Source organism: Siphateles boraxobius, unplaced genomic scaffold, assembly GCF_051911475.1.
Source record: "Siphateles boraxobius isolate OS27281-9 unplaced genomic scaffold, OSU_SipBor_1 30, whole genome shotgun sequence".
NCBI classification, from domain to species: domain Eukaryota; kingdom Metazoa; phylum Chordata; class Actinopteri; order Cypriniformes; family Leuciscidae; genus Siphateles; species Siphateles boraxobius.
The window spans coordinates 6,938,195-6,953,653 of NW_027508920.1; the positions used below are offsets into that span (position 1 = coordinate 6,938,195).

Here is a 15,459-nt window from a genome sequence, read left to right on the forward strand (position 1 = left end):
CTAGTAAAGTCTCTTCTGTCCTTATACAGCTGAATATATCATGTGCCATTTGTACGTAGCTTTGAATAAGATATAAGATTTCATGACATCTGGGAAATGTGTCCTATAAATCTGTGCCCATGTGCCAAAATTACTTTATTTACAACAGAATCATTTGTTGACACTAATCATATTTGCTCTTGACAATAATAGAGAATCGAAGAAAATAATAAATCACATTATGGTATTAGTGTAATTTAAACAGCATTATGCTTGATTCGATTAATGGCCAAAAAAAGCTTCTCTGCAGTTTATTTTGCGGTTTCATGTGCATCAGCATAGCCTAAACAACAGAACATAGCCATAAAGTACAAACTACCAGCCTTCATAGAACAAAAATAATCATTATATCATTATTAATATACACAATTATAAATAATGTCTTATACCAAGTTAAGTTAGAAACATGTTGATAATGACAAAAAACAAAAAGCAACACAAAAGTTATTCTTGGCAAAAAAGAAATGCATGCACTCTACAGAGAAACACAAGCTTAGCTGACTCTTTCAAGTTTTCTATAGGAAGTTTTTACTATGACATCATTGCCTAAACAAAATGAACACATATTCATTTGCAGTATTTATTTCCAAGATCTAAATAACATTTTAATGCATGTAGTGGTTGAATATGAGAGTCTCTAATGTTTGGCATGAAAATACTAAAGCTCTTTTGCAGTTACAATGTTGAGAAGCGGCCAATGTAACGTCATAAGGGAAACAGACACTGTCACATTCTACTTCTGGAATTTCCAATATATACATTGAGTGTGTGTGTGCACGCACACTGAAAATAAAGTTATGGTTGGCTTTCAGTGTAGTAAGGCCAAAGCAGTGAATGAGCTAGTGATTTTACACCAACTTCGAGATCAAACATTCAAAATAACCAAAACCAAATAAATATACACTAAAATATCTTATGAAATGAAGAAAATAAAAACTCAAACAAAGGACAGCAATTTTGCTTCCCCTCCGTTAAGCAGCACTGTGATTTCACTATCTCCATCAAAAGCAATTAACACTTAAATTAAGGCATCAACAAAAGGGATAATATAGCAAGTTTAAACTGGTATTTGATATAATTAGAACATATCCCAACAAAATTGATACATATTCAATAATTGCAAAAGTTTACAGTAAAACAAAACCTTTAATATTACTTTATTCTAAAGCAATATTAAAGATTTTGTTTTACTGTAAACTTTTGCGTTTTGCTTAATTGAATCTACTCACAGTAAAGAATGCAAATCACAGTAAAGAAGAGCAATGTCCCAGCTCCCTTTTTTTAAGGAAATGTGACATCTGAAACATGCATAATATGCAAATTCATCTGATTTAGGATGTAAAGATTAAAAATAATAAACCATAAAAGTCAGCAAGAAATATTTACATGAATTCTGTCATGAATCAAGACCCAAATTTACTCACAGTGACTAGTAGATGGGTCTAGAGCATTGCACAAATAAATAAAACATAAGTTGTTATACATCACAAAGCAAACAAACAGCCCAAGGTTCAGAAAAACAAAAATATAAAGACAATAACACTCAAGTCATCTAAACATCAGACTGGAAAGTATACCTACGAGACAAGACATTTTACATGTGGAACGAATGTTTATAATTTTTGAACACACACACACACATGTTTTACACACACACACACACACACACACACACACACACACACACACACACACACACACACACACACACACACACACACACACACACACACACACACACACACACACACACACACACACACACACACACACACACACACACACACACAACAAACAAAATACTTTTAGGACTACCAATATATTTTGAAGACTGATAATGAGGTAATAAAGTGCTGCAAAGGTATATTCATACATCCTTAGATTTGGGCAGATATGCAATACCTTATTGTTGAATTATGTCTAGGATTCTACAAGTATTTACACAAATATTATCTGACAGACTGAGTTCTAGATGATTTTAAGGGACTGTTTTTAAGTTCTGCCACCCTTGCTGAGACAGATACTAGGAATGACTCCATTATGTAAACTAAACAAATCACTTTTAATGGATCCTTCAGCTTTTGGCTTTCTCATTGTGTCGAAACAATGAGATGAGCTCCTCGCACGTTTGGGTTTCCACTGAGCTTAAGTGAGACTCCATGTTCCAGGCCAAGTCTGCTGAAAGAAAGTCATCAACTGCTGTCTGGGTCTCATTGCTAGTGTGGAAGAGGTGGCCAAGGCTGTGAAAGGAACTGGAGATGGTCTGAGTTTCAGCACTGCTGAGCCTCACCTGCCCATCATGGGAGCAAGGCAGAGAAAGCGGAGCAGGCCTGATCTCAGTCTGAGTTTCTGTGTCCGAGGACTCCGTGCTCATGCTGAAACTAGACTGTCTGAGGATACTCCCTAGGGGCATGTGCCCACTCGTTTCTAGCAGGAAGTTGAGGTCTGTCTGGGTCTGGGTGTCAAACATCTCCAGCTCCAGGTCATTTGTTTGCACCCTTGTTCCAACATCACTGTTGTGCCCATTACCAAGGTTGTCAAAGAGCAGGAAGTCAGTCTGTGTCTCAATGTCCAGGAGTTCCAAAGTTGTCTCTGTGTTCAGACTGTTCAAGCCACTTTCGTCTGTCTGAGTCTGAATGTGTGTTGCATTAAGGAACTCCTCAAAGTCAAAGTCAATACCAGCGTGATGCGGTTCATGCGCAGCTAAACCTGAACCACAGCTCGAAGCTGCCCCAGTTATGGTGTCAGATAGTATATTCTCAAGGTCACGAAAGAGTATCATGGTCTGAGTCTGGTTGTCAGCAACTGTGTTTTGGTGCAAAATGTCAGTCTGGGCCCCAAAACACATGGATGCAGCAGCCTTGTCCTCAAAAAGCCCTGCTCCAGTGCTGGTTAGATGATCTTCTAAACCACTGGTTCTAAAAGTCGCATCAGCCATTGCAGTCTGAGTGGAGACACTGAGTGTATCAGTATCAAAAAGATTTGTGCACATCGCTTGGTCCATCTGGCTTTCATGCATTGGAGCTACAGAACAGCTTGTTTGGGTTTCTCGGGTCACATTAAAGGATGAGAAACTGAAAACATCTGTCTGTGCCCCAATGGAAAAAGTGGCTTTGATTCGAGAGGGTAGTGTCTGGGTTTGCACACTAATAGGCAGCTGAATCTGAGCGCTTACACTGATGTCTGTCTGAGAGCAAGAGGATACTGAGGCCTCACAGCAGGGGGAAACAGTCGCTGGTCCAGCATCCATCCCTTTGAGGTATGAGATGTCAGTTTGAATGTTTGTTGATGTGCTTTTGTTGTTTGGATATCCCAAAGAGACTTGAATCTCACGATTGACCTGTACTCCTGTGCTAAAAGTTTCTGGGCCCGATGTAGGTACAGGAAAGGTCTCTTTGAAAGTCTTGTTGTTCAGATCAGTCACGACTGTGCCGACCGACGGTGACAAAATATGCACAGTGTTTACGGACCCTTGTGCATCCACAGACAAGACCAACAACCTCAAGGCACTACTCTCTGCAGAGGGGAGGAGAACAGGCAGGTGGGTGAACTGCATAACAGGAACGTTGACTAGGGCCAATTTGGGCTTCGGGAGAAGAAGCTTCTGGATGTTTCCAGGTTGGTTAGTGTTGTGTTGTGCTCTGTCTGGGGCTTCAGAGACTAGTATGGTTGAAAATGCTCCTTCAGTGAGCTTTTTCTTAGAGTCTGGAATTTCGTTTATTTGTTCATCAGGCATACTATTTGCTGCACTGCTTGACAATCTTTCCATCTTCCTCTTTTTCACTGGTGGATATCTAGAAGACAAATACTGACACTGAGCATTCTAACAAGACACACTATGATTAACAACCTTAAACTAGGACATAAGATATTAATAAAAGATAATGTCCAAGGTGAGGTCAGACATGATATCCACTAGAAAGAAGATTATTATCATGAATTAAGTAAGCGACGGGGGAAATCTTTTTCATGTTTTCCCCAATACAAAATATACCAGCACTAAAACACAGTTTTAATTCTTAGACAGATAAACAGAGTACCTGTGTTCCTTGGGAACCTCGTGGCCTGTTCTGTAGACATGAGACAGCAGTGCTGCTCTACTGGCATAAGGACAACCACAAGTACAGCTGTATGTCCTCCCACAATCCTCAGCATGTCTCCGCAAGTCCCACTCAGTGCTGTAGCCATTACTGCACTTCAAACACTTGTGCTTCTTTTCTGCATGCATCTTCATAAAGTGCTATGCCATTAGTAAGATAAGAAAACATTTTAGTTAGCAGTTGTTTTCCTAGCAGGACATAATATATATATATATATATATATATATATCAAGTTATAGCAGTGGTTCCCAAACTTTTTGGCGCACCCCCTGAGGCACTTAACATCCTTCTCTTCCACTTAGTCACAACTTTACCATTAAGGGACAATATTTCCTCCCTTAAAGTGATTTTAAGGTAATTTTTTTACTTTTTTAAATGCAAAGACAGGTGATACTAGTGATATGGTGGTATAAGGGTGGTATGAATGCAATTACAAAGTCATAAGTAATGTTATAAGATTTTTTAAATTAAAAAAATGTTTTATGGTCCTCTTCCTACATTACTCCTATTCAACACTGAATCCATTGGCTACCTGGATGTCACGTATTTGATCTTTTACGGCACTACCATTTTCCTGTTTTTACATAAGAGGCGGCATTTTGCCAGTTAGAAATGCATGCTCGGATTTAATTTTATTTACTGGTGGGGCAGAATAAATGAATGGCAAAACTCAGCATTTTGGTTGTGTACGCTCTCACATACACCATTTTGAGAACCACTGAGTGATAGGAAAGTATACAAATGAAACGGTGTCAGTTTACTGAAAGTAAGGCTGGGAGATAAACTATCATATCGAGATCGAAAATAAAATGTATGTCGTTATATGCATAACCCTACTAGTCTATCACACCAAAAATAATTGCAAAAACATCCAGTCAGTCTGCAGGGAGCCGGCAAAGGAAACAGGAACGAAAAAGAAGCCGAACATGCGTTACCATCAAAGGTGAGGAAATTGTTGAAAAAAGGTACCATAACATCAACTATGGAAGTGGTTTGGGTTTCTTAAAAGCAACCAAGTGCAGATTAAGGGCCAGTTCACACAAAATAAGTTTTTATTAGGGATGCAAAGAAAAAAAATTCTGGGCCAAAACCAAAAATTGCAGATATATGAAAAAAAAAGTTTTTTATTAATAATCAAAATAAAAATGAATTAAATCACAATTATTTAATAATAAGCGCTCACATGGTTAAAATTGAGTTGTACAAACATTTTAATTGCACATAACGCTGTTTTTATATAATTTTTGTATTTGTTGTACCAAATACAGTACTTGTACTTCAAATATTTGAGATTTTTGCTGCAACCATTTTAATAAGTTACAAGGCAACCTAACTTCTGTTATTTTAAGGCAGAAAAAGCATGTTTCAGTTAAAAGTTTATGTTACGTTATTCTATTTTGTTAACATTTATTCTAAAATTTAATAAATGAACCTTCTGCTTTCTCTAGGCTTAGTCATTGTCGAGATATTCAAGCTGGCAGCATTATCAAATTATATATTGAATTTGTGATAAATATCAATATCGATCAATATGCTAAAAAATAATTGTGATCTTATTTTTGACATATCTAATAGCCCTAACTTAAGGAACAGTGAAGAGAAAAATAATACGATGAAACATATAACAATGGCAAGTACCTGTTTAACAAGCGAAAACTGAGAAAAGGGCCTGTCTGGTCCTCTTGGGCAGCCTTCTATTGGGCAACAGTAGAACTTTTGTGAATCCTTAATGTCCTTTCTTACTGTAGGATTGACCAGACCCTCCTGAAATCAAAAGAAACAGTGAGAAATTACTTTAAAAGATGACAAAGAAACAACAATGATATTGCTTCTTGTGTCAGTGGCAAAAAAAAAAAGTCTCAGTTACATGTAACTGTCGTACTCAATGCTGCACTAGTTGCTGACGCTATGGAAATATGAGATACACATGTCGAAAAGCCATTGCATTCACCCTGAAGAGAATTATTAACCAGTTTCCGAGTCATACTTGTGCTCTTCCCGGTCTCCATCCCAGTAAAAACAATGCAATTTATTTTTGTTCAATAATATTTTTTCTTTTTAATTTTGTATTTTGAGAGAATTTGATGTTAATTATTAATATTTATTTTTGCCATTGAAAATAATACAAAAACATTTTTACAAATTTTTAGGTTAAAATATTTTAGGTTTTTAGGTTAAAATAGACTTGGCCTTCAAAAAATATTTTTTGAAGTCAGATTAGTGCCATCTGGTAAGAGTGTGGAGAGAAAGTGTAGAACCATGTCATAACCACTAGATGGCTCTCTATGGAGAGGCATGGGAATTCCCCAGCTGTTTATGGACACATTTACTTAAATTTTTTTATAGGTGGATTACATTTAAGCAATCTCAAAGACTATTTCTTATCAAGTTTTAGATTTTTTCTTTTTTTTTATATAGTGATTTAATTCAGGTGCTCTTCGTTTCGGAGTCACACGTGTTATCTTCCCAGTCAGATGTGACCGGACACCTAAAAATTAAAAATTTTGCTTTCTCCATCCCAGTAAAACCAATGCAATTTATTTTTGTTCAATAATAGTTTTTCTTTTTAATTTTGTATTTTGAGAGAATTTGATGTTACTTATTAACATTTATGCGATATTTATGGTCCATTTTTGCCTTTGAAAATAATAATAAAAAAATCCAAATTTTTCTAAAATATTTTTTCAATTATTGTAGTATTTCAGATGAACAGAGACCAGACCTTTTCAATCCAATTTTTGAAGTCAGATTAGCGCCATCTGTTGAGAGAAAATAACATTAAACATTTCATTTCATGGTGTAACCACTAGATGCCTGTATAGCTCTCTATGGAGAGGCTTGTGAATTCTCTAGTTGTTTTTGGACAAAATTACTTACTTGTGATGTGGATTTGAATGTATTTTTTTTTAAATTCTCAAATAATACTTTTTGGCATGGTTTATAAAAAAAAAAAAAAAAATTTGATGTGAAGTGTACACGTTTTTGCATTATTACTATAGTCAAACCTGAATACAGAGAAAGCATTTTGTTACAGGTAACATTACAATTATATATATATATATATATATATATATATATATATATATATATATATATATATATATATAAAATAAACAGTAATGCTTTTTCACAGCACATTATTATTTATATTATTAAATGTTATTATTATTATTCTTAAACATAAATTTATTATTATTATTAAACATATTAATTATTATTTTAATAAATGTAATAATAATTATATATATATATATATATATATATATATATATATATATATTAATTATAATAATTAATTATGTTATGTTTTTCACTATTCATGTTTTTTTCTGCATTGTCAATTTCCCATTCATTTCCTATGGTCGGTCACAAATCATTGGTGTATGTGTATAAAAAGTGTGTTTGTGTGTGTGTGTGTGTGTCTGTGGGTGAATGTGTCTGTTTTGCACTCTTGGTGTTTTAGAGTGTCACCCCTTCATTCTTGAACACTTTTTTCTGCATCGTGGCCGATTTGTAGATTGTACACACAAAAATGTTCTGACTTTTTGTGTTTTTGTCAATTTCCCATTCATTTCCTATGGTCGGTCATTTTTGACCAAAGAGTACAAGGTTGACTATTTTTTTACGACCACTTAGCCTACTCGGATCATGACCTCAATTTTTTTGTGTGATCACATACCTAATGCCATAAAAGTCCAAGTTTCGTAACATTCCAATGAAGCTCTGATTTTTAAAAATTCAAAATGAAAACAAATTCGGTCAGAAATGACCAAAGAGCACCTGAGGGAGAGAAAAGAAAAAAAGAAATAGGCACAGACAGATAAACGGTCTTCCTGTAGAAGAAAAATCTAAGTTGTGATGCCGCAAGCATGTTATTTTTGAGGCATCAGTGATGCGATACCTTGGTGGATGGTGCTAGCAACATCATCTAATAAATTGAAATGATTTTGTACAGCCAATCATCACACCTGGAGGGTGTTCTCATAGCGTCAGCTATACTGACTATGGGAGTGTGTCCCCATAACGTCAATGTTGAGTCAACATATAAAAGGGGGCACATGCAAACAGTATCTATTGTACCTACACACAACAACGTGATTTTGTGGTAGGTAAAAGACTTTCTGCATAATAGCTTTTTTCCTCATCTATTTTTCCTGTTGATTTATCTGACTGGCTGTACACAGCCTAGACATCTTACTATTATTATATTAACTATTTATGGTTACTAATTCAAGTTTTTCATGGTTACCATTATAACTGAAAAGTAAGCCAATAAAGAGAGTACATGATATACTGTAAAAGGGATTAACATTGGAAATACAGAGATAATTATTAGTCAGTTAGCGGACGATACAGTGATATTAAATTCTCACAATAAGGGTGGATGCAACTTTATTGATTTTAACTCTTTAAATAATACAATTTAAAAAAGCACTTGTAGAAGTAATTTATACAACTATAATTTAAAGTAATCTAAATATTTATATGTAATATTTAAATATCTAAATATCTATATTCTAAAGTATTTTAATACACTTTCAAGTATTTTAAAATATCTTCATTTACCACAAGTGACAAAATCATCTGAAAACAGCATGAGGACAAGTAAATAATTAAAGAATTATCATTTATGGATGAACTACAGTGGCCAAATGTGATGTCCATAAAGGATATTTGTAATGACTTTAAAGTTTTATTAATCAAATAAAACAATTGCCTCCAAGCAGAATTACGCAATATGCTTACAAACCCTTTAACAAATGTTTAATACATTTTGAATAACGAGTGAAGATACTTCCATACTTTTGGCCACTACGATATTCCTTTAATGATTTTCAGTCTGAACGATCAGATTGGATTTTATACATTTACGAGACATGTTGCAACAAGAAGAAAAACTGTGCACTGCTTTCCCTGGCTGCACAACAAATAAACAAACAGCAAATTTCTATATAGCTTGTGTTTATTCATGGCTGGAAATTTCTTATTCAGAAATCAGACTAAAAACGGCCCTGGGTTACGTCACTCAGGCTGTCAGCCCGTTAAGCAGCTCTCATTCAATGCATTGTCAGTTGATAGGTGCTCAACATCCTCAGGATAACGTGTGACTTAAGAGAATTCAGTGTGGTTTCTCTTAATATTATGGCACATGCAGTCAAGCACAAGAATTTCTGAAATACTTCTTATCTGGGCTTTGCAACTATAATTTTGGTTTAGTAGAAGTAAATTTCAAATTAAACTGTCATGGCAACAGTTTACAATAAGTTTCATTAGTTAACTACATTAATTAGCATGAACCAATAAAGTACTGCACTTATACAGCATTCATTAATCTGTGTTAATTTTAATTTCAACATTTACTAATAGCCTACATTATTAAAATCTTGTTAGCATTAGTTAATGCACTGTGAACTAACATAAACAAACAATGAATGCCTGTATTTTTATTAACTAACGTTAACAAAGATGAACAAATACAGTAACAAATGTATTGCTCATGGTTAGGTCATGTTAGTTAATACATTAACTGATGTTAACTAATGAACCTTCTTTCTGTAAAGTGTTACCATTGACATTGATGATTGATTTGTAAAATACAAAACTAGTGCATGTTATATAGCTAGCTTTGTGTTTAAAGTGGAGTAAAACATTTGATTGTCATTGAATTCGGGAAAAATCAGAAAGGGATACTATAAAGACATAACCTAAGTTACATATTATATATCTACATGTCTCTATCTTCAGAGCACACTTTCATATTCACTATCCTACAGAGTTTAGCTCCAATCCTGATCAAAATCACCTGCTGACTGGATCTTTCGAGTTATCCTGAAGACTCAGGTGTATTTGATTAGGGTTAGACAAAACTCTACAGGAAAAAGATGTCGAGGGCCAGAGTTTCCCAGCCCTGATCTAGGCTAAACAACTCACAGACAGACCCAACAGCATTATGACAGATAAAATGTAAATACATCAAATTATGTAAGAAAATACTAAAGTTGTATTAATCCCGTCTTCCGCTCTCCTAAAATGAAACATTTAAGTTATTGGTGCACAACACTTCTCCTAATACATGTCACAGTAACAGTTCAGTAACAGGCCTAATTCAAATACTATTAATTAATTTTAGTTCGCGCACAATAGACAATTACAATAAACAGACTAAAACAGAAGAGAAAACTCAGGTGAAAAGACATTAGAAAGACAAAAGAAAATTAAAATAGCAAATGTATCATGGTGTTGTACCTTGACTCTGTGGGACTTGACCAGATGCATGTTGAGTGCTGGAGTGTTAGGCAGAATCTTCCCGCATCCTTCCACCGTACAGAGGATGTTGGTCCGCACTTCTTTGGTGAGCTCTGTTATGGAGGGTTTAATAATCTCTCTGTCTTGTAAAGGCAGCTTCTCGCTGCATTTTTGTCTTTTGTGACGGCTATCATTATTGACTGTTGAAGCAGCCATGATTCAACACTCTACAACAACACACATTCACTTCCAGGACACGTCGCATAGCAACCAACTCACCACAGATAGTCCCCGCACATTCACTTCCGGATGACCTACACGCCCACATTCAGCGCTGGGTGTACATTAACTGTACTTTCTCTATAAATTAAGCAACTGTTTACAAACAAACGCTCTGCGCCTGCATTTCCTGGTCCCTTTCGCACCCAGCAAAGACCTTTGACGTCGTTTGTCGCCATTATGGGACCAGCTGCTCCCTCCGCTTCCGGCTCATGGGACCTTATTTCGGGGGAAAAATGTGTATCGTAGTCAATGGCGTGAGACAACTTATCTTTTTATTCCGTCTGAACTGTGCCCTGAATTAAACACATGATGTTCGTCAATTTAAAAGATAATTATGAAAGTCAAGAAAGTCGCAGTTTGTCATAAACCAGAATAGTAACATTTAGTTTTGTGTGAAAACCGCTCAATGAACTACATCTCTCGTCTCGCACTATGTACGTCACCAAGCTCGTATGTGTGCAGTCTGGTACAAAACACACAGGCATGATGCGATTATAACGTTAGACTATATAAAAAATGACAGACGTTAGCTTCAGTAAAGTTAGATTAATTCATTGAGAGAAAAGGTATGACGGCACATGCGCGCCTTTTGGGTTTGTAGTCTTTGTAATTACGTATTTTCACAGTCTTATACCTCAACAGTTTTACATCAAACTGTGACTTTCTTGACTTTAAAATGTGTCTTTTAAATTGACAAACATGTGTAATTCAGGGCACAATTCAAACGAGAACAAAATATTTGTTGTCTCTCGCCATTGACTACAATACAACATTTTTCCGAAATAAGGTCCCATGGTGGTCCACCGGAAGAGGAGGGACTTAGGCTCTCTATAGACCCCTTTTGGTCACAATTACGTCACGGCGCTAGCTGGTGGCGGCAAATACAAACCAGCACAGATTCGGCTACATAATAAGGACCTTAAATTATTATTATTATTATTATTATTGAATGTCATCTTGTTGTGTTGTTGGGTGCTAGAATCAATGAAAAATGAATATGCTGTATCTGGAATTTTTATTCCTAGAAAATATTCACATCATTAAAAGTGCACCGTAATGTCACTCTTTACATTGTCATCTTCTTGGCGCTGGCTAGGCAGAACTGCGGATCGTACCACACAAGTATTGTACATGACCATTCAGCACAAAGTTATAGGCATCTAAAGATTTATATGCCCTCAGTTTCTCTTTACGTTCTGTTTCTCTATCGGATAGGTGTTGAAGTCAGGCCCCTCAACCGGAGGTAGCCTAGCGTTAACGTTAATCCTGTCAGATCGTCCATCCATTGAGTGAGCGTGTACGGGTCAGCCAATCTGGTTCCGTCCGTTAAAATTAACTTTTGAAAATTACAATCGCGGTCCTGGACAGTGAGTGACCTTGCACATTAAGATAAAATCAGATTTTTTCCAGTCATTGTTAAAAAACAAGCTAACAAAACTTGCAAACTAACGTTAGTGAAGCAGCCAGGGGGATCGTTCTGCCTCCACCTAACCTCCGCCCACATAAAAACGTGATCATGTTTACCAACTGTAAAGGGGTCTATTAAAACCATTAAAACCATAGACAGTAAAAGAAAAAAAACGAGAAGAGTCTATGGAACGTGATCGGGGTCAAAAGTATTTAAACAAAAACGTGTGAAATTTGACCGCGTCAACACACACTGTTTGTTCGCGTTAACGTGGCAAAAAGCACAGTAGCCAATGAAATTGCTGTGTTTGAGACTATATTTGTATATGTGACGTGATGGTACGTATTGCCGCTTTCCAGGCAACCTGTAACCCGTGTTTTTCCAACTCGTAACTGGGAGTACATCGTTCCAGGCAACCTGTAACCTGTGTTTTTCAAACCTTATACCTGTGAAAGTGCACTGGAACGGCAGTCAAACCCGTGACTTCCCACCCGTGAACTCGTACTAGATCGATGTACTCCCAGTTACGAGTTGGAAAAACACGAGTTACAGGTTGCCTGGAACGCGGCATAAGTCTCTGATTGGTATATACATATACAAACATCAGAAGCCATGTTTATTCATGAAGGATGTCCTAATGGTATTAATAGATGCCACCTACGTCACTACCAAATAGAACGCTGCCATATTTACGACCGATCTCGCCCGGTATGGCCGCCCAAACTGCCCATTTAAATGAGAGAGAGAGACAGAGATACCTGGAGAAAATTTAAATTTTAGGCTCCGATCCTTGTTTGTTACCCCCAGTTTTCTTTTGTTTAAATGGCTAGCAGCGGTACTGCAGCCACAGCATATTGATATGCATCAGTACTCTTGAAAGCCTTCAAGCCATCCATGGGGAGGGGTTATGCACACACACACACACACACACAGACACACAGACACACACACACACACACACACACACACACACACACACACACACAGAATATATATATACTGTATGGGGAGGGGTTATGCACAATAGATATATATATCCTTTATGAAGCATAATTCCTCCTATGATTCCTTTATTTTTGCCAGTTTAACTTTAACTTTTTAACGCTCAATCAAGCTTGGGAAGTTGAGTGTGTTTGGGGGGAGGGGCTGCGGCGGGACCATCGTTACTTTCTAGAGCAATTAAATACTCTTGTTCCACCTGTTTTGTTATATACATCCCTAAAAAGTACCTAATAATATTTCTGTTCTGAAATACAATCGGCATTATAATTATTATGACTATGATATGATGATTGATTTTTCATTAGGCTATTTTTAATGCCCCCTCAGCACTTTGTGCCCTAGGCACAGCTCGTGATGCGCATGGTGGGAGCGGCGGCGCTGTGTGGCTGGATAGGTAAAAGACGTAAATGTGCGACACCTGGCCACCAAGGATGTATGTTTAATCATGGGAAATGTAGGTATTATAAAAAAAATTCAAATGTATGATTTTGGTGGTAGTTTGCTCTGACTAGGTAGCAAGTTGTTAGCTAGCTAAGTGGCTAACAGCTGGTAGCTTGCCAGCTGTTAGCCACTCACGGCTAGCTGTCATTAATCTGGATTAGGCCTGTCGCGATAGTCAATAAATCAATTAATCGCACAATTAAAAAAATGAGCTTGATAATTTTTCCGGCCGCGATAATTTCCATTTGCATGCTTGTTTGTTTTCCTGGTGGATGACAACTTTGTTTAACTCATAGCTGACATATTTCACGTGAATACTCTCCAAAACGGACATTTAAACATAATGTTGTGTGTATTTGTCCATTCATACACGAAACAGAGATCAATTCATTACTCGCGCGCTGTATAAGGCCTATGGCTGCACGCTTCGGGTCGGGTATGTGCGCGCAGAAAGATGAGACATGATGCAATATGAGATTATCTCTTCGAATTAAAGCTAACCACTTCTTTCTTCTATCATTTTCTTTTGGTATAGAATAAAATACCAGTTCGGGGTTCCTCTTTCGGCTGTTGTTGCAGCCAACTGCACAACATATTGCAGGCTTTACTGAGACCGTCGGTCGTAAAGATGGCGGCGCAAAGCAACAGTGACGTCATGTGACCCGCACGAATACTGGTCTGCACGTAGGCAAACATCAAGCGTTATAATTGTTCATTTGGGATAATGCATTGGTACGTTGTGTGTGATGTCAGCCTTATGTCATGATTTGTCATGCCCTTCACTTTATTTTTCCGCCCTGCACTGTGAATGATTTCTAAATGGCTATTAACATAAATGTGAAAAGTACAATTGTTTGTGTGTTAATAGTTAAATCAGATTGTGTTTGTCTGTAATTGTAATTTAAATTGAGCTCACACCCCATTTTATGAGTTATCAATGCAGAAACGGATATTTTCAAGGGTTGGTTTCCTGGACAAGGTTTAAATTGTGAGTAGGCCGAATAGTTAATCGTGGGTTAAAAAAATTGCTGTCTGAAACAAAGATTAAGTACAGATTACTAACACCTGGAGTCCTGAACTAAAATAAACAGGATTTTTTTTCAAATTGCTTACACACAATTTCTGAAACTATGGCTCCATTTCTTGAAACTACACATAAAACCACAAAACACACACAACATGCAAAACATCAAACATCTCTTGCAAAAGCAAACACTGCGTTCAAAACTATTTTAACTCTACATAAAATTTTGTTTTTGGATATTAACACTACACACAAACATCAAATGATTAGCCTCATATACACCAAACTACACACACATGTGAAAAATTTACACAAAAAATTTACACTAAAAACAGAAATTCATGGGGGTAAAAATAATTTCTTTCTTTCTCAAAACTGAGTTTTGATTTCTAAGTGATCAATTTATGTACAAGTGTTTTCCCACATGATTATTGGCGGTTTAGGAAGTGACCTGGTGAGTGAGAGGAGACGGGGTGGTGGAGGGATTCTGAAGACTGTAGAGAATCCTTAGGTGGGTTTGACTGTGATAATATGGTTTGCCTTCGTGCTGATTGGGTAGATATGTTGATTACTGATTGTAGACAGCTGGTGATACTAGAGTATTTGTTGATTACTGATTGTAGACAGCTGATGATACTAGAGTATTTGTTGGCTACTGATTGTAGACAGCAGGTGGCACTTGAGTGGCTTATTTTGATGTGTTCCTCCAGAACTACGTTAATAAAACATCATTTCACGAGTTCACACTTACAAATAAGTCATATAGATTTAATTGGTAAACGTATTTGGCGTGCTGTCCGGGGAGAGGGCTCTGATCTTGGTAATTGGCCCGAATGCAGAGTATCCCCAAAAATGCAAAATTAGTTTATTCGGACAGCAGCCAGGAACTGTGCAACCCAAAAATTATGTTTTCGGTG

The 15,459-nt window shown here is 36.6% G+C and overlaps 1 protein-coding gene and 1 long non-coding RNA gene across 3 annotated transcripts in view; both read right to left on the minus strand.

The window, feature by feature from the left end:
- LOC143757206 (uncharacterized) overlaps positions 1-14,761 on the minus strand; it is a 40,811-nt gene extending 26,050 nt beyond the window's left edge. Inside the window, exon 1 of the long non-coding RNA XR_013210442.1 lies at positions 14,674-14,761. This is a non-coding gene — a long non-coding RNA (uncharacterized LOC143757206). The remainder of the gene's footprint in view (positions 1-14,673) is intronic.
- On the minus strand, positions 262-10,841 carry atmin (ATM interactor). 2 transcript variants are annotated; one of them, XM_077248161.1, is made up of 5 exons: positions 10,665-10,841; positions 10,386-10,498; positions 5,778-5,903; positions 4,080-4,279; positions 262-3,833 (listed from the first exon to the last, which is right to left on the minus strand). In XM_077248161.1, exons 1-5 carry the CDS (start codon positions 10,711-10,713, stop codon positions 2,114-2,116), a joined length of 2,208 nt encoding a protein of 735 aa, XP_077104276.1. In that variant the 5' UTR covers positions 10,714-10,841; the 3' UTR covers positions 262-2,113. The 2 variants fall into 2 exon arrangements, with proteins under 2 accessions (XP_077104276.1, XP_077104275.1); XM_077248160.1 differs by lacking the exon at positions 10,665-10,841 and having other exon boundaries at positions 10,386-10,658.
- Positions 14,762-15,459: the final 698 nt, after the last annotated feature.

Excerpts from the sequence above, each read along its gene's own strand:
- atmin (XM_077248160.1), bottom strand. The coding sequence starts at position 10,601 with ATGGCTGCTTCAACAGTCAATAATGATAGCCGTCACAAAAGACAAAAA. Across the intron at positions 5,904-10,385 it reads TCAAGTCCCACAGAGTCAAG|GAGGGTCTGGTCAATCCTAC; the intron begins GTACAACACCAT and ends TTTTGATTTCAG. Across the intron at positions 4,280-5,777 it reads AGTTTTCGCTTGTTAAACAG|CACTTTATGAAGATGCATGC; the intron begins GTACTTGCCATT and ends CTAATGGCATAG.